This window comes from Besnoitia besnoiti, chromosome V (genome assembly GCF_002563875.1).
Source record: "Besnoitia besnoiti strain Bb-Ger1 chromosome V, whole genome shotgun sequence".
NCBI classification, from domain to species: Eukaryota; Apicomplexa; class Conoidasida; order Eucoccidiorida; family Sarcocystidae; genus Besnoitia; species Besnoitia besnoiti.
The window spans coordinates 1,351,724-1,375,467 of record NC_042360.1 but is presented as its reverse complement, the minus strand read 5'-3'; the positions used below and the strand labels follow the sequence as shown (position 1 = coordinate 1,375,467).

General features: G+C 56.8%; 2 protein-coding genes across 2 annotated transcripts; both read right to left on the bottom strand.

Moving 5' to 3' along the window:
* Positions 1-396: 396 nt before the first annotated feature.
* Positions 397-16,242, bottom strand: BESB_060120 (DNA topoisomerase family protein; the record flags this gene model as incomplete). The annotated part of the gene is made up of 33 exons (XM_029364426.1): positions 397-432; positions 948-1,010; positions 1,341-1,412; positions 1,944-2,045; positions 2,487-2,630; positions 3,462-3,653; positions 4,288-4,350; positions 4,543-4,587; positions 4,934-5,005; positions 5,262-5,312; positions 5,697-5,826; positions 6,483-6,555; positions 7,094-7,140; positions 7,473-7,513; positions 7,759-7,789; positions 7,994-8,031; positions 8,220-8,260; positions 8,683-8,795; positions 9,154-9,198; positions 9,490-9,544; positions 10,163-10,266; positions 10,899-10,976; positions 11,373-11,435; positions 11,680-11,724; positions 11,997-12,066; positions 12,449-12,485; positions 12,976-13,034; positions 13,328-13,397; positions 13,753-13,813; positions 14,234-14,303; positions 14,902-14,975; positions 15,453-15,544; positions 16,150-16,242. 33 exons carry the CDS (start codon positions 16,240-16,242, stop codon positions 397-399), a joined length of 2,370 nt encoding a protein of 789 aa, XP_029219134.1.
* A 5,320-nt stretch (positions 16,243-21,562) lies between these two features.
* BESB_060110 (uncharacterized protein) lies at positions 21,563-23,299 on the bottom strand (the record flags this gene model as incomplete). The annotated part of the gene is made up of 3 exons (XM_029364425.1): positions 21,563-21,676; positions 22,272-22,364; positions 23,228-23,299. The coding sequence occupies 3 exons, from the start codon at positions 23,297-23,299 to the stop codon at positions 21,563-21,565; spliced, it is 279 nt and encodes a 92-aa protein (XP_029219133.1).
* Positions 23,300-23,744: the final 445 nt, after the last annotated feature.

Sequence of the window (23,744 nt, the reverse complement as noted above, 5' to 3'; positions counted from 1 at the left end):
GGATACTTTCATCGTCTCGAAATTATGTGCGGACGTGGGCGAAGTACGGTGGTTGTATACCCAGCCAGGAAAGAAAAACAAATCTATTTGACACATGCTGTCACCAGCACATGGATTCTCCAGGTAAAAGGGTCAGGAAAGAGTGAGAAATTTTCTGGTTCAGAGACAAGACACAAAAAGAAAATAGAAGCGGGCGACGTACTCGGGAACGTGCGGCAGGATGTCCTGTCGCACTTGCCCGTGGAGCTGGTTGCTCTCAATCAACAAGCATAGTGCCAGGTCCTGGAAACATAGTGTCTTTGTCATTGCACCGTGCAACTCAGGTGGACGAGGGAAATGCAGCTGCCCCGTCACATACGCCGCATCTTCTGGCGAAGGAGAAGACACGCGTGACGTTCACCCGTCGCGGGATCGCCGGGCGAGTGGGCACGTCTGACACAGACAAACAATCCAGCACAGACAGGAACGCAAAGGCGAGCGGGTAACGCGCGTGTCAAGCATAGGCTGCCTTATCAAAGAGTGACTCAATTGCTGCATAAGCAACTCAGTCGCTGGCTGGCATTCATTGAGGAGAACTGATCAGTAGCGGAGTCGGCGATTAGCGAGATAGCACATAAGCCAAAACACATTGGCTTTCTTGTATTGCCATAGCGGGAGAAGACCAGCGACTCGGTCTCCTACCCGGTTTCCGTTTCGCATGAGCGTCCCTCGGGCGCAAACATGTCAGTGCGTACGTCAACAAGTGCTACGATCACGTGCGCAAACCACATTATAGTTTGCATCGCTCGGGGCTGAGGTGCCGCTGGATCGCTGCGTGAGTACTATAAACGCGTGTGCCAGGTTCTTGGTTCCGCCGAGCGCGGAGGATCTTGCGCTGCATACGTGAGGTCACGTCACACCCCGAAAAGAAAAAAAGAAGGACTTGGAGGTGCTTCGAGAAAACCTACGGGATGCCGGCACGCGTAGCACCGTAGCGTATTATCTCCCTGTAGACGAGCAGCTTCTTCCGCCTGAGCATAGAATGCAAATTCAATACCGTCGTTAACGAGCTATGTTTTAGTGCCGCTAGTCTTAGAGACGGAGTCATACTCCATATGTAGAGAGTGGCATCCGTCTGTGTTCTTCATTCTTGCTCACGTTTCAACGCTTGAGATGCTCCTGCCAAACACTGAATTCCACTCTGCATCCTGCAGCTCTAAAGTATTCCCCCGGGGGCCTACAGGGTGCGGTGACCCCTAAGCACCGTGAAGACTGACGACACGAACTACAGCTGCGTGCGTTTTGCAAATCGGTCGCACGCCAGCGCGCCTTTACTTCGTGCTGCTGTTTTGCAGTCCTACCGGCGGATTCTTGAAGCACTGTGGACACATCTGGTACGTTTTCTTCGTGTTTTCGTTGGTCACGGTCAGTGCCTGCACGCGGGTGCGCACGCAAAACGAAAACGCTGAGACGACAGGCCGGAGACGCATGCAGAGACAGATTGACGAGAGGAGGCTGTAGCAAGCCATCTCTCAAGGGCGCAGGTGCTGCACGCAAAGCGGTACTCGGGGCAATTCGTGTATGCATACTTGAAGCGTACCACTCACAGGCCTACATATGCGTACCGGAGGACACAGAATTCCGTTATTGCTTCTACGTCCGAGGGTTGAATCCGGTCGCGAATGCATACACCTGTTCCTTTGCGCTACGGACGTACGTGTTAGTCCCAGTGCGTCACCATGCTATTCTAGCAGGCTCTGGTGCACGCGCCTCGAATAGTCCTGTAATACATGCAGCACTTCCCCCAGCGACTGGGATGCTCCCGACTCTACAGTTTTCTGTTCGGTAATGCAACCTGGCCGTTTCCATGTTGTTGCCTGTGCTGCCCGTGGAGGTACCTGCCACCGGAAGGGGTGCTGAATAATTGCACACGCAGAACATTTGTACTCCGTGGCGCGGCCTACCTGAAAGTTGCAATACGCACAGCGGACCGAGTGCGGCGCCAGCTGGCCCTTGGGCGGAAGCAGCAGCACAGTAGGACAGCCTCGCGTGTACCGTGTGCAGACCTGCGCAGACAGACAGAAAAGGCTATCCACGCGTCCGGCTCACAAGTGCGCGGCCTGCGGGAGAGTGAACGACCCAGGGGGCACGTGACAAGCATCCCAAAGCGTGACGCCGAAATGACTGAGAGTGAGAGAGAGTCAAAGACGGCTTGAGCGCAGACGAGAGCACACCTTTGACCACATGGCGACTTTGTGCAGACGCCGTTTCGCTTGAGCGAGATCGACCCCAGCGAGAGTGTCCCGTTTCCTCACCAAAAAGCGATTCGACAACGCGCTCTTGAGTTCTGAAGAATAGCAAAAAGGATCGAAAGAGATAGAAAGAATCCAGGAGCGGACCAGAGCAGTCTCGCACGAGACGAAGCACGATACAGATGATAAAACTATGCTGCAGACGCTACGACAGACGTCGACTCAATCTGTTTGCGTCGCACGCAAGGCCCCTACCGGCCGCTCAGCAGCGACGACGGCACGCATGTCATCGCGTTTTCGGCCGCCTGATGCTCGGGAGGCACTCCTGACGCGTGCGTTTCCCATCACGGCATACCTGCAGTAGTTGGATGCCGTCCGCCTCTGCCCCGTCGCCGGCCTCTGAGACACGCAACAACGCCAGGGAGGGACGAGTGGCAAACGCAGCCAGAGCCAGAATTGAAAAATCATGACACACGGGACACAGCGGGATCAAACCGAGTTGCCGTCACTGCGCGAACTCGCGCTGATGGCAATGAGTAGCAGAAAGCCTTCCGCCAGAGAGTGTGTATTAGGCTACAAACGTTCGCTTGCCTGAAGCCGCTTTTGACAGGCGCACAGCGCCTGGTGAAGCCAAGACCAAACAACCATTGAGTTCACTTCCCATGTCACCATTTTTACAGAATGGCGGGCGGTTCGTAGGCTTACTGTGCCTCGTCGCGACTGGCTCCGCCGGACGCCTGCAGCGAGGGCGTTCGGAGAAGACACGCAACGAAGACGATTCATGCGTTCGGCATCGGACGCGGATCTTCAAGTTGGAACGGCGACGCATCCCTGGGCGCCCTGGAGTCTGCTTCCCTGCCAGAGGCTGTCTGCATCCGCGCTAAAGTCCCACTAAACCTTGGATCAGCGAGACATCAGTCGGTTGCTACGCGAGCAGTCTCTGAGTGCAAGCCCTGCCATACTTCCACAGCCTTGCTGCCCTCTCCCGTGGCTTTCTCTACGTGCAGTCCCTTTCTCAGAAATCGGCTACAGTCCTGCGTTATTTCTCACAGGCATACATCCGCTTTTGAACGGCAGGCCTAAACTAGCCCAAAGTGGCCTGCCGCGCTGACAACGCACTCGCAGCACGAGTGAAGTACGCTTCTCGTATTTCGTGTTGTCCGCTGCGGCTGCAGCCTCGCCCGAAGCTCCGGATGCTGCCGGCCGCGGTTTGCGGGACTCGCTGCCTACTTTCAAATCCATCGATGCACGGCACTTGCCGCACTCGATGAAATTTGCCACGAGAGTGACGCCCTCCCGTCCAACGCGTTCCTCGAGGCCACCGAGTCGCTGCCGCATCTCGCTGTCTAGCAGCGGCGCATTGGTTTTGAGCAACAGGAAGACTCGCCGCATCGCAGACAAATGACTGTCCAGCACCTCTTGCTGAGAGAAAGCGAAACAGACGCAAGGCGCTGACACGAGGATGCGTCGACACGTATGCGCGCCGATCGTGACAGCAGCGATGATGCAGGGATGAGCAGGGAGGGTCGTGGATGGGCATGCTGAGTTGGGTGTGCGTTGACTTATGCGCCGCGGCAGAGGGTAACTGCTTCGGACGACGCATTCATACGTGTCCGGCGCGCCGTGGTTGATTACAATGACTCCCTTCTGCTGCATGCGGCCTGCGCGCATCCGTATTTTGGATTCGCCGTGCGGTCACACACTTATCGAGCACGTCCTGCTGCCCCAAAAAGCCTGGCGCCGGTCGCCCACGTGCCGCCAGCACCCGTTGAGCAGGAATAGTAATTGGACTCGACTCCGTGACGCGCAGGCAATTCTGCTCGTACGCCCTCGACGATTAGCCATCATATTCGCTGTGGCAGTTCGTCAGCAGGGCCTTTCGATGGTGTCGACTTGTATCGCTACCTGTGCCTGCAGACGCGCGTACGTCTTTTCGGCATGTGGGCGAGCCTTCTCACGGGGAGCAATATACAACCCGACCCTGAAACGCGGCTCCTCTGGACAACGCGATGTACAGGCTGATGACAGCTAGCCAGTGCTTCCTTTTTCTGCTTGCCTTTGATTTCGCGCCGCGCGCCACCAGTGCTATGTCCGCCTCCATGCGTGCTCGGAGATCCGGCTGAAGGACAGGCACATCCAATGATCTCTCAAACGGTGGAGCGACAACGCTTGTCTCTGGCGCGGATCGGCAGATCCGCAGACGTCTGGAGAGGAGAAACACCTATGGCGTCACGCTGGCATGCGGAATGCGGAGAGCGCCTCACCCGCCACTGCTGATGCGACCACGCAGGAATTTCAGGCGTGCACTCACCAGCGACAAGTCAACGCCCGATACCTCCGCCAGCCTCTTAAATCCCTGTGAAAACGGTACCGAGACAGACACGCCGAGTGTTGAGTCACTTGCAGATTGATGTGCGCGGAGTGGGAGCTGAAACTACCCTCTGCACCTGTGGCTGTTGACTCTGCTCCGCGAGCGCGAACGGGCTGTACGCACCGCCCCAGACTCCACGCGATCAGCGGACCCAGCCGAGCCATGTGACAGTGCGCAGGAGGGCGAGGAGCGCCAGTCGCGAGAACAGCACCCGAGACCAAGCCCGCCGTAAACCCTGAATTCACAGAGGGGAACATGCGAGCGTGGGACGCGCCGCTGTGGATCGGCAATCGTTCGGCCCCAGAATCGAGCGAAGGGTGAGGCGACGCACCTGGTAAAGGGCGACCCCGAGGTCCGTAGGCACGAACTGCATGCTTTCGTTCTTGTAAGAGTAGTGCCGCTCCTGTGCCGCAGAGAGAGGAGACCAACAGCTGATCGGGGGCACTTTGCAGGCCGGGCTCTGCGGCCGTACGACTCGGCGTCACACAGCGGCACGTCGGCGAGCGCCCACATGCGCGAGGACGTTCCCAGGGCGCTTTAGCCCTGCGAAGAGACCATGTGCGTGCAGGCCCGCGTGCGCTACACAGAAAGACCGCCGGGGTTCTGGAACAGGTAAGCACGCGTTGTCAGGGGAACCAGGCTATCGGCGCGACGCTTACTTGGATCGTCCGAATGTGGTCGTGCATTGTGGCGTCTGTTCCAATGCCGTTCTGTGGGAACGAAGGAAAACGACAGACAGCCGAGTCGAAAATAGGGAGCGCGAATACAGTTCAGAGACAGGTAGCAGGAGGACGCGACCTGCCTTCAGGGATAGCGCACTGCACCTCGAACGTGCGGCCGCACTGGCATGCATACATGTGTACGAACACGCGAAAATGGCATGACAGTGCATGCATCCAACGCACGCGGGGGCTCCTAGGGAGCAGACACAGACAGCTAGGCGCACGCATGAATCCAAGCGCGGGTAAGCCGCCAAGCTGAAACTTCTGGACCGCCACGTCGCACGCACACGGGTCCAGACGCGGGGCCTGTGTGTGAGTGTGGCCGTCTAGCGATGCACAGTCACACGGCTACGCCTGTCGAGCCCTACCTACCTTGTCCATCAGGTCGATGAGGTCAGCCTCTGTAAGAAGCGGAGGCGGCTCTGTGTAGTGCTCGTTCATCAGAATCGAACTGGGCATGACCTGCTCGTTCACCAGAAACCGAGGCAATCGCGTACCCGTCCTAAATGGTTAGCAACGCATGCGTGAGCAGGAAAACAACACCAGAGACATCCGCGCATCTTTCGAACGCATGTACGTAGCCTCACGCCTCAACGGCAGTCTCCGCCGCCTTCGGCGACACGCACAATGTTTCACAGGGAGGCATGCTGGTAGGCTGATGCAGTGAGCGTAGAAGTTGTGCGTACCGGACGAACCGCATGCATCGCATGTAGAACTACCTGCGTTCGCATCGCGGGAACCACAAACAGACGTAAAAGGTAAGCCAACAAAGGCGCCAACGCAGTGGGCTGTGTGCGAGTGCTTGGCAGCGTCCAGACGTTTCACATTCGCTTCTACGGACACGACATAGCGCGGAAAAGAGGCATGCGTAGACACGTCTCTCAGTCTCCACGCCCCTTGCAAGGACAATACATATAGAGCAGGCCATCCGTGTTAGGGGTCGTGTCATTCCGTGGAGGTCTGCATCCGTCTCATATCCGCGGCTCTCAAGCTCTGCCCCATTCCCTCTTTTCGCCAGTGGCTCATAGCCTGTTTCGATTTCTCAGGGGTCCTATACCGACTGTATGTGCATGCCGTGTTTGCCTGGGATTCCTCAAATGTTTTCGGGTCTCCCGCACTGCATCCGTCGCTGTCATCGTTCCGCGGCCGCAGCCTCACCATTGCTCATAGGGATAGACGTCAAGCCAGCGTCGCTCCAGCACGGTTAGGCCCGTGGCGTAGAAGCCTTCACCTGTGGAGAGAGGGTGAATCAAGAGAACCGAATGAGGGAAAATCGCAGAAAACCGGCTTTATGCACGACACACAAGCGCCAACAAAGCCCAAACCAGATAACTACTTGCACCGTAAACCGTAAAGTGGATTCGCAGACAGACGTCCGCATGGCGGGGACCTCGGAACCCCAGGAGGCGGATACGACGATGCCTTCAAATGTACACCCGCCTCGTGGATGAGGCATCATTCTGCAGTCGCATCCAATCGCAAAAAAAGACTTGTATCTCTGTGTCCAGACGAGTGCTTCAGTGAAACATGGCTGTTCCCGCTTTGCCATCGTGCTGGGTCATCGCGACAGTCCAGAAAGCGGCATTATACCAGTGCGCGCACCCCGAAACGAGCGAAAGGCAGGGGGACTGACAGAGACGAAGCCCGCGACCCACAGAGCAACGCGCGAGCGATCGGAAAGCGCTCTGCATCAGACTCGCGCCTGAAACCTGGTGGCGGATCCACCACCGCAGCCGAGAACTGCCGCCAGCAGTGGAACGACCACTCACCTGCGATGTCAAGTTCAACGCGAGTTTCGAACCCGAAGGCGTCCTCGCTGAAAACACATGCACACGCGTCAGGCTTCTTATTGTGCTCCCGCAACGACTTGAATGCATAGTAACAAGACTCTGCGCCGAGTGCAGCGAGCCAGTCGGCACGAATACGTTGGCGCGCGAAGGAGCCTGCATGTCCGTTTGCTGTATTCGCGTTCCATGTGTAACTGTGCCGACATATCCAAGTCAGTGCGCGGGTGCTGCAGCTATTCAAGACATCAAGGAGCGTGTGGAAACGAAAACTAGACGAGGAAATCACGCGAAGGGAGGGCGGCATGGAAACCAGACGTTGGATCTATCTCCCTTGAACCATTTCCTACCAAGGGACTCTTACCTGCAACAAGCGAGGAAATGACGCGTGACAAACTCGTAGAGCTGGGCGAAAGACAGGCACATCAGACGCCTACACTTGGTTAATGACGCTCTACAGCGTAGCTCGCATGCAGAAGCGAAGACGGTGAGACGGTTTTACCTGGTTTGGAACGAGTTTGGAGAAGGCCGCCAGCGAAGCAAACGAGAGAAGCAGGGATGTCGTAAGGAGCGGGCAGATGAAACCGAGAAACGTGCTAGGGCTCAGGAGGCAGACTACCGTCATGTAGGTCCGCAGCGACAGCGCCTACCTTCCACTCTTCTTCTCTATCGAAGCTGTCCCTGAAACACAGCGAGGACAAGCAGAAAAAAGACAAAATCACGCAAAGCCGGCATGCAGTGTGGTAGGATAGCGCCCATTTGAAACCCCGCGGGCGCCCCTCGCAAAGTTGATGTATATATGTGCGCACCGTTCCGTCTACTTCAGCAACTGCATCTTCCGCCCCACTCGCAACTCCTCTCTAACACAGGCGCATTCGTGCCTACCTCTGCATGAGTTTCAGGGGGTGAATAGGAGGATGTGCCTGATGGTTCATGACAAAAACGAAGTCCGGAAACCGCACGCAGGTAGCCTCCAGGGTGCCGGACATCCAACTCGAGAACATTCCGTCACGGCTGATCGACGCACAGAGCGACGTCTGTATACGCAAGCAGACTTTGGCGTAGCTACGCTGTCAGGCGCTCGTCTTCTGGGTGAGTCTGTGACGCTCACCTTATCATCTCGTGCGCCGTCGCGGGGCCACTGGAAATCTCCTGCGTCAAGTAGGCGAGACGCAGAAAGCAAGTCCGAGCAGCAGTCGCGAAACGAGCCCCGCGCACCAGCTCGCCGCCGGCAAGGCGGCACACAGGCGCAGCAGACGTTGAGGACTTTATCGACCCCGCAGACAGCCCCCGGACACGAGTCTGAAACGCCGCCCGCAGCCGCAGTCGGGCCGTGTGGGCGCTCGCGCCCACACTGTGCACTCTGAATGCGCCAGTTGTCTCCGCGGGTGCTGCCTGCCTGGCCGCTCAGTGCAGCGGCGTCGCAGATTGACGGCGTTCGCCGATGTTTCGCAGGCACGCGAGACCTGTAGCTCCTCGCGCGCGCAAGTACCAGGCTGAAGCCGCGTGCTCTGCCGCGCTCAAACCCCGGAGCTGGAGGGAGAAATGCAAAGGCACCTCAGAGTTCTGCTCACCGGCGACCAGTTTCTGCGCATAAGCGCCCCACACGGCGCTGTCCGTGTGAGCGCGAATAAGGGCGAGGAGATCCATCGTCGGGGAGAAGACCTCGGTCTCTGTGCGGGGGTAGCTGGACACACACAGGCGAACGACCACAAGCCGAGCACGTGAGCCTCAGACACGGCCGCCGTCCGCCTCCTAGCCGCGGAGCGGACTCTCAGCAGCGACTGTATATCGCGCGACAACGGCGCCGAAGCCTTTCGAGTGTTGAGATCCTTTGCACGCCTACGAAACCGCGCTGCTAGGATCACGCATTGCAACTTCGTGCAGGACACAGAGGACCCAGTTCCTCTGTCGTCTTGCCTGTCCGCTGTGGGCTGCGGGCTGAATTTCTCCCGGTGTCAGTAATGCTTCGCCTGCCTGTCCCCGTCGGCGCCCTGCGTCACACGCTTTCGCAGAATAGTTTCGCCTCCGCACCCTCTACTTACCTGATGATGCCGCGCTGGTAGAGACTCTCCGCAACCAACATGCATCTGCAGGGGAGCACGCACGCAGGTGTGAGCGGGAGGCCGTTAACGAGGAACAAGACGGTTGCAGCGAAACGTGCGAGGAGATGTGTTTTGCGCACGGCGAGAAAGCAGGCGTCGCTGTGGAGATGCAAAGACAAATACGCATGCAGATCCATGCAGAGAGCGAGCTGCAGACACAACGACCAACCAAGAGGACTGCATGGGGACTCCCGGGCCGGGGAGGTGGAGAAGCAGCTGGGCGTGTTATAGGGTTCTTGGCCGCACTGGAGTTCGATAAGAAGGAGCGACACGTACTGAGCAGACGACATCCGCAGCTTCCGACTTGCCATCTTGTGCATCTCGACCGTGCCTGCGAGCAGCGCCAGGGACAAAGGGAGGCAAACGCCTCGCCGCTTCCAGTGCGCGCCGCTCGCGCGGCGCTGAGAGATGCTATCAGGCGCACCCCCAGCAAGCAACACATGCAGGAAACCTAAACCCTAAACCCTAACCGTCATGTGTGCACCTCGCGGCGCCGCGGGCGTCGGCTATGTGCCTGCGCACGCAGAGCTGCCCTGGAGGCATGCGTCGCACAGTCTGGTCTATGCCGCACCGCTGCGTGGCACAACGGGGAAAACACCTTTTCGTCCGCCCGCAACCTCTATGCGGAGCGACACACACAGATCAGGATGCGGATTTTCACTCATTTCTCAGCGGTGTGTCGTCGCGCGCTTCGCTGTCCTGCCGCGACTCAGAACTCTGAATGTCCCCAGCATGCAGCCCGCGTCCCGCATGTCGTAACGCCAAAGCCCAAACCCTAAACCCTAACCCGCTTAGTCATGACAGCGCTTGCGAGGACACTCAAATGTCGCGCCGACAAGCCGATCCGCGAGCCCGCCCAGGATCTGAAGGCTGGCTGCCGGACAGGCGAAGACAAACGCCGTCAGCTGTACAAACGCGCGACCACGGGCAGCGACCACCGACTCCTTACAGAGCGGAATCGGCCGGCGCTTCGCCGCTTCAGTTCCCCGCACGTCCGTCACTGTCGCCATGGGCTCCTCGAGGCAGATCTCGTACAAAACGAGTACCGAAAGTCTGAAGCACCCGTCCACAATGGAGCAGAAGTACGTTTAGAAAGATTGAGAAACCGAGATATGTACAGCGTGTAGGGTTCTATTTGCGCGGAGACTTGTGCCGAGAGATCGAAACCACACTATCAGTCGCCGGTGCCCACTGCGCATCAGGCGCCTACACAGACAGATACATGTATTTTGCACAGTTTCATTGCGAGCAGCACTAGTAGAGCTCACATCATCTACATCAATGCGGTGGGGGATATATAGATAAATAGGGCTCCCGTGACCAGCGAGGAAAAGGTGTCTTCTTTCTTTCGCCCTCCACTTTGGGGCGTGCTGCCACACACGTCTGTGCTACATCTGTCCGGATTCATTCGCGGCCGAATACCGACTCTTCCCTTGTCCGTCTGTTGAGCAACTAAGCATGCGAGCAGGCGTCACTGGGCACCGCGCGGTCGCTGGCTTCCTTGCGGCGGCACGTGTCAAACGTGTACCCGACACATCCGCAGGTCCTGCTTGGGCCTTGCCACCAAGCTAGAAATGACAACGAAGCCTCGGGCAAACTCGGCGCATACGGAACTCAATCCGCAAGCAAACTCAGGACCCCAGGTCAGCTCTGAGGGCATCAAGACGCATGCGTTTAGCCCCTACCGGTCAAAAAGCCGTTGGCGATCCCACGTGAACTCGACCGATATCGGCGGCGCATTCAGGCCCTTCTCGTCGTCCGGCCTGCGGAAAAACGACACAGAGACGTCGCAATGCGCACGGCTCGGCGTGCATACTCGTGCATATAGACGACTCAGAGAAGTGCAGGCGCATCCTTGCCGGTATCAAGAAAATAATGGGGGAGCAGGCGAAACGGTGCCGCACGTCTCCTCCCTCCTTCAGTGCTGTTCAGTATTCGCTGAGGACCGGGCCTGGCCTCCGGAACGATGACTGCGGTGGCTTTGCAGTTTTGAGTAGCGACGCGGAGATAGGCGTCTCTCGGGCAAGTCTCTCTGTCATCGGTGTCCAGGATCCGCGCCGCCAAAGCTGCACGTCTGCTGCGTCTCTCGCCAGGCGCTTCAACACCCCAGACGCCGTGGAATACCGTCCGGCCCCATCTTGTGAGTGTGTGTCTCTTACTTCTCAACGGTGACACGAATTGACCAGTAAGCTTCTCTAACAAAGTTCTCGACTTCGAGGTACCTGACACGCGGTGCGGACACATCAACGCACAGCGTCATTCAGGATAACGTCGCTGCAAGCGCATATATCCATCGAGGGGTATTCTCCTAGCGACGCCGGCATACATGTCGCTTAATTTCCTATCTGCGTCCAGGTGTGCACGCCCAGCCGCGTTCGTAGAGATAGACCGAGGACTGAGCGAGGATTACTAAATGAAGCAAACTCAGGGAGGGCGTGATGTCATGACGCAGCGAGCGAGACTCACCTGCTGACGACAAACCCGAGGGTCGGGCTCTGGCAGGGGCCGTAGCTGTACGAGCAGAAAAGTGGGCACTCGATGACGCCTCGGCGTGAGTTCGCTCTCGATGCGTCGAGCATTTTGGAAGTGCACAGTGCGAACCTGATTGCTGGAGGAGCAACTGCAACATAGGAGGAGATTAGCACGTCTGGCAACGTGTCACCACTCCACTCTCCCCTCCCCCCCCCCCACTCCAGCGTCTCCCTCGAGACCGCCTGAGAACTTGTAGAGTGTGCCTCAGCCCCCCTGAGTTCGTGAGAGCCCCTCGTCTCCGATAACTTTACCTGACTGTCGCTGAAGGGAGCTGTACTCTGCTCCGGTAGCGCATAGTAAGGAATCGGGTGAACGACGCGCCTAGAACGAGACACCAGAGTAGGGACAGCGAACGCCCGAAAGCGAGGCGCAGATGAGAAAATGGCAACGTGGCAGCAGGCGAGCCTCATGTATCGGGCCTTGAAACACTAAACTGGAGTGGAACCTGCAGGCACGTTGCAGCGTCATCATGCACACTCCGCAGAGTACCGGAAGTGCCCACAAGCGAGCGAGAACAGCGTACACGAGCTTGGGCGATGAAGAGATGCAGGCCTGACGCACAAGACCGAAACCTGCTCACGGACGCCGGGCATCGTTTCTCTAGGGTGCCTCTACCACCCTTAAGGCTGCGGGGAAACGAACTGCAACAGTTATGGGGCTTCAAGAAATCCTAAACGAACGAAGGCACAGGGGCCGTCCTCACCGATGCGTAAGTCGATCTCCGACCGCGCATCCACAGCCTGCAGTGAAACATGAGGCACACGGCATCGAGAGTACACTGCGAGGCATGTGCTGCCACGAACCTGTCACCGGCGAAATGGGCACTGACGGCTAAATTCCGAAAACCCTCCCGTCGAAAGGCACTCCTCGCTCCCTCACGCCGAGCGCCCCCCTGCCGACTTGCACATCCGGCGTTGGCGCATTTGCAGCACGGCCGCGGACGCAAAGCCAACCGCCCGCACGTACGGCCCCGAGTCGCAGTCGCCAGCCGACGCAAGCGCGGTTCGCTGAATCGTCTCGAACGACCTGCTAGAATTTCGTTGGACTGCAGCCTTGCACGCGCGCTAGGGTCGGGTGGCGGAACGGTCACAGCGGGCCTGCGTGGTCGTTCTCTGCGCGGCCGCGCGAAGGCTCTTCTCCTCCCCTTCCCCGTTACGTTAGTAGCGCCATGTGAGATATGCGAACTCTGCCGTCGCAGGGGCGGCTCGACTCCGCAGGACCAGAACTCACGTCCGCTTGGTTTGGGTCAGGCGCCTGCAAGGTGCGGCACGCGCGCTCGAGATCAGCCTCTGGAAGACGCACAGGAAGCCGAGAGGAGCAGCGCACCCGAATTCACAACAGACAGCCGCAAGAGGTGCCCACGCAAAACGCAGGCGGCCCCGTCTTGACGCTCACCACTCTGACTGAGTATTCCAGCTCACAACGGCACGCACAGCGATGTTCCTTCGGACACGACACACTCTGCCAGTTGCAGATTCCGCACCTCGGATACGTTCATGCACGCGGCTCTGAGAGCATGCCAGTCTTTCATCTAGAGACGGAGGGCGGAAGTCGCGGCAAGTCAGACAGGAGCCGCACTCACTCGTAAGCGCAGAGAAGACCGCGCGGGAGACCTGCAGCCGTGCATTCGCCTTCATGCAAATGAACAACACCTGAAAAAGGAGGTGCACCGCATCCGCCGGAGCGCATGACTCTTTAAGCGCCCACGGAGATGGTAGGCTGCTGGACCGAAGAAGCAATTGCTTGCGGCTTAAGAAACGCCGCATACCGCCTGGCGATGGGGGTCCTTAAGCCCGGTTTCCGGGGTCTGTGGTGCTACCGTTTGAAGTCTCTCGTATGCAGCGGTTGGCAATGCGACTGCGCTAGTTCTGCGTATGTGTCACGCTGGCGCCCGCGCGCGGCGCCTAACAGTGTGAAGGAAACCAGCAACCAAGGTAAAACGCTCGCGGAAACGCTTAGGTGTGAAACAAACGCCGCGCTTGCGAATTCAGTTTTGTGCATGCTGACCTCGAACGCAATATTCTCCCCCTCTCTGTCACAGTCCAGCCAAAGGACCAGCCACTGCGCCCTGTACGCGAACCCGAGAGACAGGCGAACAAGCGAAACGGAGGAGATAAAGCAGCAGATGTCTTTCCGGAGAGGGCCCTGCGGCGTCTCACTGCTGTTCAGTTCCGCTGTGCACCCTTCGCAGCTCCGCACGCTTTCGGATGCGCCGGAGAACGCGAAGGAGAAGGCTCGCGAACAGCGGCATGCCTAGTGCAAGCCTTGCAGTGCTGATGCTTCCGGGAAGCCCACTACAAGATAGCCAACCAAAACGACAGGCGACAGCTTCTCACGCTACCACGCAGGAGGCACCCGCGCGCCGAGCCATGTGCATGGGCTGTCTAGTTCATAGACGAGTACACGCCACGGAGGAGACGAAATCTGCGCATGGAATGCGGCGGTCAGCGCCTTGAGGAGGCTACCAGATTCGGAACTTGGCACGCACTTTTTTGAGCACTCGACGAGATTCTTTTGGACGTCTCGTGCGTCCTGTGCGACGCTCTTTTCCACAGGGGCTGAAGGGAGGGACAAGGCGACGAAGCGCAACGACAGGACAGGCAAAGCATACGGAGTTTACTGCCCAAGACCGCTGACCGCCTTTAGAGTACGCATCCAACGCCGCACGGCAGAACACGAATTCTTCTACAGGACCTTCTCTGGAAATCTATCTGCGGGTGCATTCTGACGGTGAAGCATCACACTGACCACTGTCTCACGGAGGTAGGTCTGCTCACCTATCGCCAATAGCAAGCAGTTCTCAAGACGCAAATGTGCCAGCACGACGTCAGTCTAGATGGGTGAGCACTCACGCATTCACGGCGGCAGAGGCCTGTGGCGTACGCGTCCACGGATATAGTTGCTAACACAGAGGTAAAACTCATGTGGATTAGCACACGACAGACCACGCGTCAGACACCCCGGAACACGAGATGTCCAGAGGGCGAGCTCCAGCGCCTGCTGGCAAGGCGGCAGCAGCTGCAAACAGTCTGGGAGACAAGCGGTGCAATAGGCATGGATACACACAATGATAGGTAAGTACATATGTCCGTAGGAGTTCATATCAGCAGGCACGAAGAGCCCGCACATGACTTCCTTGTTGGGGATGGGCCGTACCGCTATACAGCTCCTCGGGAGGCGTTGTCTGCCAGTTTTGGTAGCCTGGTGAGAAATCGAGGCTCATAAGGTGCCTGCACAGAACGAAGGGAAAATGCGGTCAAGAGTAACATCACTGTGTCGGAGGTCCTGGTTCGCTTGCTCGCCCGCTTGTCTTCAGGCGTCCTCCGTTTCAGTCCGAACCAGTCCAAGCAACCCACAGAACTGCAGGCAATTGTCTCTGGGCCTCTTCTTATGCCGTACACGGGCTGCCAGACAGACTGAGCTCCCCAGTTTTCCCGCGCGAACTAGCTTTTCTTGCATTCGTCCGCGCGCCACCCACTCCCTGCTTCACCGTCCGGCAACCGGGTCGCTTTGCAGTGACTCTTTTGCCGCTGAGGGCCTGCCGCCTGTGGCCTTCGCGCTCCTTCCTGCATCTTGCTGTTTCCTTTTCCCGCCTCAGCACGTGAGGCACCTGTCTCCCTTTCGCGGATTCCACATTCCCTGCGACTATAGTTTTTGAGTCCATTTTCATGGGGCCGCCTTTATCGTCGGTTGCGCGCAAGCCGTACCCCCTGACGGAAGTGAAGAGCATCGTGCAGTCACGGCTCTGAAGGCAAAACGCGAATTGATGAACCGGATTGAATCGGCTCTGCGACTGCACCTGCAAGGGCAACACGGGGACACGCCAAACAAGCCACGACAGACATGGTGTCTCAGCTTTACAAAGTCCTACTCAGGGCCGTGGTGCCCTCGTTCGTGTGCGCAGGCGCTGGCTTCCATTCAAAGGTTTTAGGGTTTCGGGTGCCCTGCCTGCGGCCCTGCCCGCGCCAGCGTCCATCGTGTTCGCTTCGGTAGCGTGAAGCCCCGTCCTTCCACGTTCGCGCCCTTCGGTTGCTTCTTTCTTATTCAACGCATCGAACCTAGTTCAAGCTTTCCGTCGCTGCCGCCGGCGGCCCCTGCATCTTGGCTGTCTCTCTCGATCCACCCCTCCCTCGCTGCCTAGACTTTATTCTCGGCGTTCGCATATCGAGTGCCTCTCCCCGGACCCCGATCGAGCTGCCACGCGCTCCTCCCGTGCAGCCCGGCACGCCTCCTGGACTCTCGCGTTGACAAGCCTTCCCCCTTCGCACCCCAGGCATCCCAGCTCGCAGCCACAGACCGCCCTCCGCACCGTCGCCTTCGGTTCGTCTGCGCGTACATGCAGACAGGATCCCCCCCAGAGTCCGCGCTTCTCTCGCAAAGCCGGCCTCGGGGAGAGACACTTACATTTTGGTAGGATCCAGCCAAGAGGCGCGAAGCCTCCTTCGCGACCGATGGCTTCTCCGCCACATTCAGCACGGTGAGGTGAGCGCCCCTCATCTTGAACCATGGTGCCTTCTCTCTGTATCCGCCACCGGGGCCAACGCGCGTCTGCTTGTGCGGCAGTCGTCTTTGCGGCTGTCGCGTCACCTGTCATTTGGCGTCTCCCCGCGATCCTTTCTCATGGTTGGCGCCCGTACCCTGCCCACTCGCTTCGCCGCGAATGCTCTTGAAATCTCTTCCGCTGCTACTGAGATCGCGTGAACCGCGGTGCCGGGGAAGCGTCTCCTCCGCCAGGCTTCCGACTACCGAGCCGTGGAAGACCGCAGGGGCGCCGACGCCCGTCGACTCAAACGAAGGCGTCGCTCCGTATGCTTCGCGCCAGTCTTTGGCACCTTGAAAGAGGAAGGATGCCCCTCACACCCTATTAAAGGCAAAAGGAAAAACGCACGCTGCATGTGAGTGGTGTCTTCCCGGGTGACTCTCTTGTTGGCTCGGGTCGCTTCGGGCGGCGATATGGGTCAGCGCGCGTTCATCACCTCAGTTTTTGATGACAAAGTGAACGCGAGGAACAAAGTGCAGCGCGGATGCTCAGAAACGAACCCGAAAACAGCACGAGGTCTTTCCTCGCGCAGCCTGCGGTGAGAGCGCACGAGATAACAACTCAATCATCGGAAAGGCGCCCGCAAAAGAAATGAAAAATGGAACATAGTTCTACGTCTTCTGCACTTCATACAGCAGAAAGTGTCGTGAGGGAAGGCTGTTCTTGCTGCAGAAGCTTGACGACGCCTTGGCTCACTGACCTAACCAAGGACACGCTATCAAGCTGCATGCAGCCAGTCGATGAACGCATCGGAGCAACAAGTATACGCGCGATGGTCCAGAATACTAGTTTTGCTGGACAAGAACCATACACTCCAACAAGCATAACATCGGTCAGCCATCAAACTGGTCACTGGCTTGCAGAGATCACGTATTAACGGTTTAAACTGCCATGTCTCCGTTGTGCATGCGCATGCAATCCGACGTCTCGACAGAACCAACGCGCTACGACCACTTTCGCTTCTTGCGCGTCGGCATTAGTCATCCACAGCACCGAAAAACTGTCCACTCTCACTGTGTCACGGTGTTTCTGCATTATGGTCATGGAATAGAACTTCAGGTTGTAGGACTCGACTTCACCGCGCGTCTCGGCCCACGTGTGCAGGGTACGCGGCCGCGTAGTCGAGAGCGGGCATATACCACACGCTGTTTTTAGTACTGGAGGCTGCGCCTTCGTCCCGAGCCACCAGCGACACCTTGAAAGAAAAGCACGACTAAGTTGGGAAACGGAATCTACTATGCGCTGCTTACGAGGAGATCGTGCATCTCGTACCGTCTCACGTCGCATCTTTACGAGGTGTTCACATGTATCGCAGCGACAGCCACCGTGTAGGCGCGGACAGGGTCGTGCCGGTCTCCATGCGAGGGATATTATCGGCTTGGGTTGCAGATTTTGCCCAGCAGCTCTCTTTCCAGCGCTGAGCCAGCGTAATCCGACGCCGTGCCTTCGGCGTTGACAGCTGAGGCTGCGAACCCACCTCGCCTAACCTCGGCGACCTAACCAATGAAAATACGGGTTGACCCCGATATTCTTCAACACAGACATCCCACGCATGTTGGATCTGAGCCCAGAAAGAAGTCATGGATACATGGGAGCTAGAAGTATAAGGCTCCTTGAATACGAAGCGGGTGCTTGCCTCAATACGCACGCAAAGGCCATGAAACTGTCCGAAGACGATTAAGCTCCATATGTGGCACCTTGAAGGTGGCAGCGAGTAAGGAGGTCTCTCGATGTCCCATGCAGTAAATGCACGTCGTGGCATCAAAGAGGGTACCTTCACTGGAAATACTGTTCCAAGCAAAGTAGGTGGCATTTGCCCGCTTCGTGCCGACTGAATGTCAAGTGCTGGTAAAGCAGCCCCACAGTTGCCAACAGAAACCCCTGGGGAGAAGCGGACTCTGGTCCGGGTCTGTATTCGGAATACTGTGTGCAGCACGAAGCTTGGGAGGGGCCAAATGGCGTTGTCGCCTCAGTTAAGGGCCTTCCAAGCTGGCAAGGCCTTCAGATTGGTTCACAACCTGCTGTCTCAGTTGAAACGGGCGCCAGCCGTGGGCACACAATAGTGGAACTCGCGCATCCTCGTGGACACGACACGCTGGTAAGGAAGGAATTCTGAGGTGAATATTCCTGACTGGAGGTCACGACAGGCGTTTGATATCGCACCTGTCTTTTTAGTCGTCAAATTATTAGTTGACGCCGGATATATGTCGCTACGGCGAACCCGTATGGGGCACGCGTCTAAACTTAAAGTATCTACCGGAACGAGCGACAACTTTGCATCCTCTGCGGCATTTCGTCCTGAAAATCACTAAAGTTTTTTCGGTGAGGGCCGGCTGTTGACCAGGCATGGCTTGACCAGCTATTGCTGAATGCCCACAATGCCCCTGTGAAGCGCCCTTATTGACCTTGGGGGGCGACCCCCGGAGCGAAACTAGTGTCACAGAGACCTTGCAGTCTCTGGATTACATGCGATGACCAATGTTCCGCTCTGCACTATTTCGTCGACACAACGACGCCGTATAGTAAACTTGTTTCCCATGCGGTAAAGCACTGTCTTCTGCACGTGCATAGCAGGCCGATTGAGTCGCTGCCTGCACGGCAATCAAGCTAGACGACGAACCAGCGCGTCGGCTGTGCTCGTCAGTCGGAAGAGCAGTGAAAGCCTCCTGTAGGGACGGTTATTTATTTTCCTTTGTCCATTGCGTGTGAACGACGTTTGGGTCGTACCCTCCGAAACTGTCATACCTTTATGTTCTTTCCTATGCATGTTTGCCGACCTCCAGTTGCATAACCAGCAAATCGACAGGCCCAGGACACTACGAACGCTAATTTCTGTCTTTCGCAGGCTGCAGCGCTCCTGGAAGTTCTCAGTTTCACCCAAGTCTTAGAACAGGCTGGCGGCGCCATTTGTAACAGCCCTCATCTCATGCCTTGCACAGAGAGTAACGCTAGCTAGCAAAATGTGCCAGGTCTTCAGGAAGAAGGACACTCCGCGAGAGAGGAACTGGTTTACAAGGGCTATCGGAAAGGTGGTCAAGAGGGCACCACTGGATCAAGATGTGAGCTACGGGTACAAAGTCCTGGGAATCTTTCCTGTTGTATAGGAGTGCCGTTGTCATGATAATGCTGAAACCGCCTGCTTAAGAACGCATTGCATTTGAGTTTAATGCGACCATATATTCTTGTTCAGGACTCTTAACAGCCTCATTTTACTCATACGTTTCTTGTCCTAGCTGCGCTCAGCGGTACCATGCTTTACGAATCTTGTTTTTTGTGTTATCGTGTGCATGTGCGTGTAGACTTCTTCAGGAGGCGCAGACCCTCGACAGTTGACTATTGACAGGGACGGACGAGTCTATGACTATCTGGGTCGGGAGGTCCCTTGCTGCGATAGACGGATCTGGCTCGGCGGCCGCTATGCGCGAATAATGCCCAGCCAAAAGTTTATGAGATGCTTGTACTTCCACTCTGAGTCTTCTAAGGGTAGCAAAGAAGACATCCGCTACACCGGGGCCCCCGCTCTTATCGGTTTGCCGCCCATCGCCCTCAGGGACCGTTTTCGTACCTCGGCAGACGGAGACGTTCATGCAAGTACAAAATCCACATGCCACACAACTACTGAGGGCCAGGCCTCCTTTCTAAAGAGATGTGCAACCAGCGGAGTGTCTCGGCAGACAACTGCCTCGACTGCCTGCTGAGTTGTTCCGGTGGTCCTGCGTTTTCCGTTTGACATTCAGGACCAGATGTCACCGTGCGATGGAGTTGGGATCATCGTTCCATGCTGTCACTGTCTCAAAAGCTGGCGCCTTGTTTTTTCAACCCTCTTATGACCTCGATGGGCCGAGCAAGTCCTGCCCGCCATCTGTCTCTCCAAGGTGGTAGCAATAAGCGGGCGCTTTTGCATCACAGGCAAAGACTCATACGGCTGCACAGATTCAAACAGTTCCCGTAATAATACTCCTCCGGTACATCAGCGTCGGCTTCTGCATGACCGCCGATAAGTCAATAAATGCCCGCGGAGACCGCGCTCCGTTTTTCGCCTCCTGGCGGGATCACTCCGTTGTTCTGCCTTCGTGTTACACCTTTTATCCACCCGTCTGACTCCACACTGAAGCAGACGCCGCCCAATAGCGAATCCTTTTTGCTCATGGTCCCAGGCAGCATAGCGTCACGAGCGTGCTGTGCGCTAGAGCATAGCAACTCTGATGCATTATGTGCAGTGCAACATCCGAACGCACCAGCCCCCAGCACAGGGCGATGATAACAAACTCTGAATTTTAGTTTCACGGTGCGGCGGCCTGTCGAAGGCCGGAAGGTATCTGCCCCTGCATGCCGGGCGACACATTTCACCCGTAAGCAGTGCTGCCGGTGGCAAGCTCCAGCATCTAATATCGCCTCTCAGAGAGAACGTACCACGCTACCTCGCTAGCGGCCCCCGTCTGAGGGTGACCGCGACCCTGTCCATCATACAAGCCTTCTGAGTGTCTTCCGGCTGCGTGGAGCATCCTCTTAGGGTTTCTCTCAAAGACACAGGGGGCATGCGGGAGCGGGAATGGTGACTAGGAGCCAACTGCAGGCTCTACGCTTGGTGTCTACACGGAACAAACGAAGCGTCCGTTAAGCGCAAATCCTTGATTTGCACTGATAGAGCCAGCTGTGATGGCCTGCCAACCGATCAAGCGCGGGCCGGACGATAGACTCCGTGTTCTGTGTACCGGCGTCGGAAGAAACGAGCCCCCCCTCAGCATCCTTTGTCGGACTTGGTTGGGCATCTGCCTGTTCACATGCCTGCCGGCGCTGGAAACGCTATGCATGTCGACTCGCCGAAGTATGTCTCCGGATTAACTAGAAAGCCTTGTCGCTGTCCTCACGCGGAGTCAGCCTTCAAACACCTCAAACGCAGGGGATGTTGTACGCGGCACAACGTGGACGACCCCTATATACGTGCGACAAATAACCAGCATGCCTTCGGTTGAGGAACACAGGGAAGAGACGAGGGTATGTAAACGAAAGAAACAGCATGACGTTGCGAGTGCGCCAGCACACTTTTGGGCGGACAGACACCCGTCAGACGGCAACTTATGCGCAGAAACACGGATGCAGGGGCACCGCAGCACGCGGTCAGCCTGACCAGTTTCGACGCAGGAGCCACGCACGGCTTGTGTGCCCTCCAGCAAGACACGACCCGTCGCTCTCAGCCACATGAGAGGCGCGATCCAGGTGACACTCGACCTCGGATAATCAGTGGACGATGCCCTGCCGCCATCGCATTCAAACTCATCGAGCCAGCTTCTCTGAGTTGAACAGACCCTTATCAACTTGCGCGGGCAACTGGCCGCCCTGACTGCGCTCTGAGAGCATCACCGACTCTTCGCAGAAACGATAGTTCGCCTGATGCACCACAGACAGAGCAAAACACACGTAACAGCGTTGGCTTTGCTGTGCGATGACAGCAACCAAACAGTGCTTCTGGAGCTCTGAACACTCCCGGGAAATTCACCCGACCGAGTCCGCTCGTCCAACCAAAAAAAGGGATCCGAGCACCACATAATGCGTGATGCCTTCTTTCGATACGTCATTTTCCATAATTCTCCAGCTTCGTGTCTCCTCCAGGCACGGGAACTGAACCCGAGGAGGACATACACACTACTGTTCGCCAAAGCATCAAAAAGGGGCACATCGTATAGACCGCATCTCAAAGCTTGAAAGACGCAAAGACCGGACTTTCGCTCGTGGCATGCACAGTGACGTGTGAGTATAGACACCATTTCACGCCAGAGCATATACTGTACTCAGTTTTCGTTCTCCGCTACTATTTCTTTAGCCGCTTAAGCTCAGAAAAACATGCTGCGAACCGGTGGCAAAATACGCACGTCACCGCTGCAGTATACTGCAGCATCTATCGGTTGGCGTTTGCATATAACCAATTTTGGTAAAAACACAGGGAATCAAATACGCAGCGTGCAGCTCGGAGATGCGGACTTACCGTAAACATGTATGCAATGGGGAGCGCCGTAACGGCAATGCTGAATAAGTTCCAGTAGTAGAACCGGGCGCGATCCATCTCCATCATGTTGAACTGAACAGACAATTCCACACACATCCGAGTCAGGGGATACAGCCGAGCGGAGCCTGGAAGTGACCTCGTTCCCTGTCACAAAAACCAGCTTGTATTGGGTGGCTCCCACGCACCCCCACGGTTTCACCTATCAAATTTCAATCCTTTCCGTGTCGTTATCTCTCTACCAGGCATCGGCAGCGGGACTGAAAATGGCAAAGCGAAATGACAGACCATACGTGACTGCAAGCGCAGCCCAGTCGAGAACTTGGACGCATTTATACGGAAGACAGCGCGAGACGTATGTGCCGCCGACGCACGGAAGAGCAGAGCTCTACTTTTGCACGTGACGGGCGACCGGCGTAGCTTTGGGATGCGAGGCGCGCCGGCGACCCCACTTGAAAACAGTACCGCGCTTCATTACACTTCACACATCGCGCGACACGAAGCTACCTCTTATCAGCGAGATGTAGTAAGCCCATGAAAAAACAAAAAGCTGCATGTCTTAGTTCAAGCGTCCCGCGGATCCTTCCACCAAAGCCGATTCTACGTGTGGAGCGAAGAACGGTGCGTCATTGAGTACGTTCGGTCTGTCATTATCCCCGATGTAGTTGGTGGTGACCGAGTTGCTGAGTCCAAGTCTGTTTATCACCTTAGATCCCCTCTTTACACCCGAAAATCACACGATGTTCAGGCTCTGCTCTTCACAGCAAGGATATGCCGGTAGGGCGCCCTGCTGGAGAACGACGCGGGCTTTTTTTTTTTTTCGCCGGCCCCGCTTCGCAGCCTAGTGAGAAACGCCCCCCTCTGCTGTTTCCGCGCGCGTGGCACTGCGCCGAAGGGTCTACAGAGACGAGAAAAAGTGCAGAATCCCCAGCACTCACCCTTCTGAAAAATCGGTCCTTGTTGAAATGCGGAACGGGCACCTCCATGCGGAGGAGACGCGAGAGAAACATTGTGACGACTGTTCAGTGTGATGGAACGGACCCAAGAAGCACGAAACGGAACGAATCGCGGAAATGGTCGAAATGAAGCAAAAGGGACGAGACTGTTCCCTCCTCAAAGGTTGGTTGTTGGAGCTCAGTTTGTTTCGCCGCACACGGACGCATGCTTCCGTTGTGTCTTCGCCACTGGCGCATGCAGGACATGCCGAAGAAATTTGAGTGCCGAAACCATTTCACGCATATCCGTCTGTTCTTCAGTGCTACAAACATGCCACCACACACTGGATACCTTAATTTCCAGCATTGTGATACACGTAAAACGACGGAGGGAGGTCAAAGTCAAACGAACTTCAGAGTTAACAGCAACGGGAGTTAATTTTCTACGAGGCCACGGAGAATTGTTGTAGCTGGCCCTCCGTACGATAACGAATATCGCGAGGCATATGGCGAGAAGAGG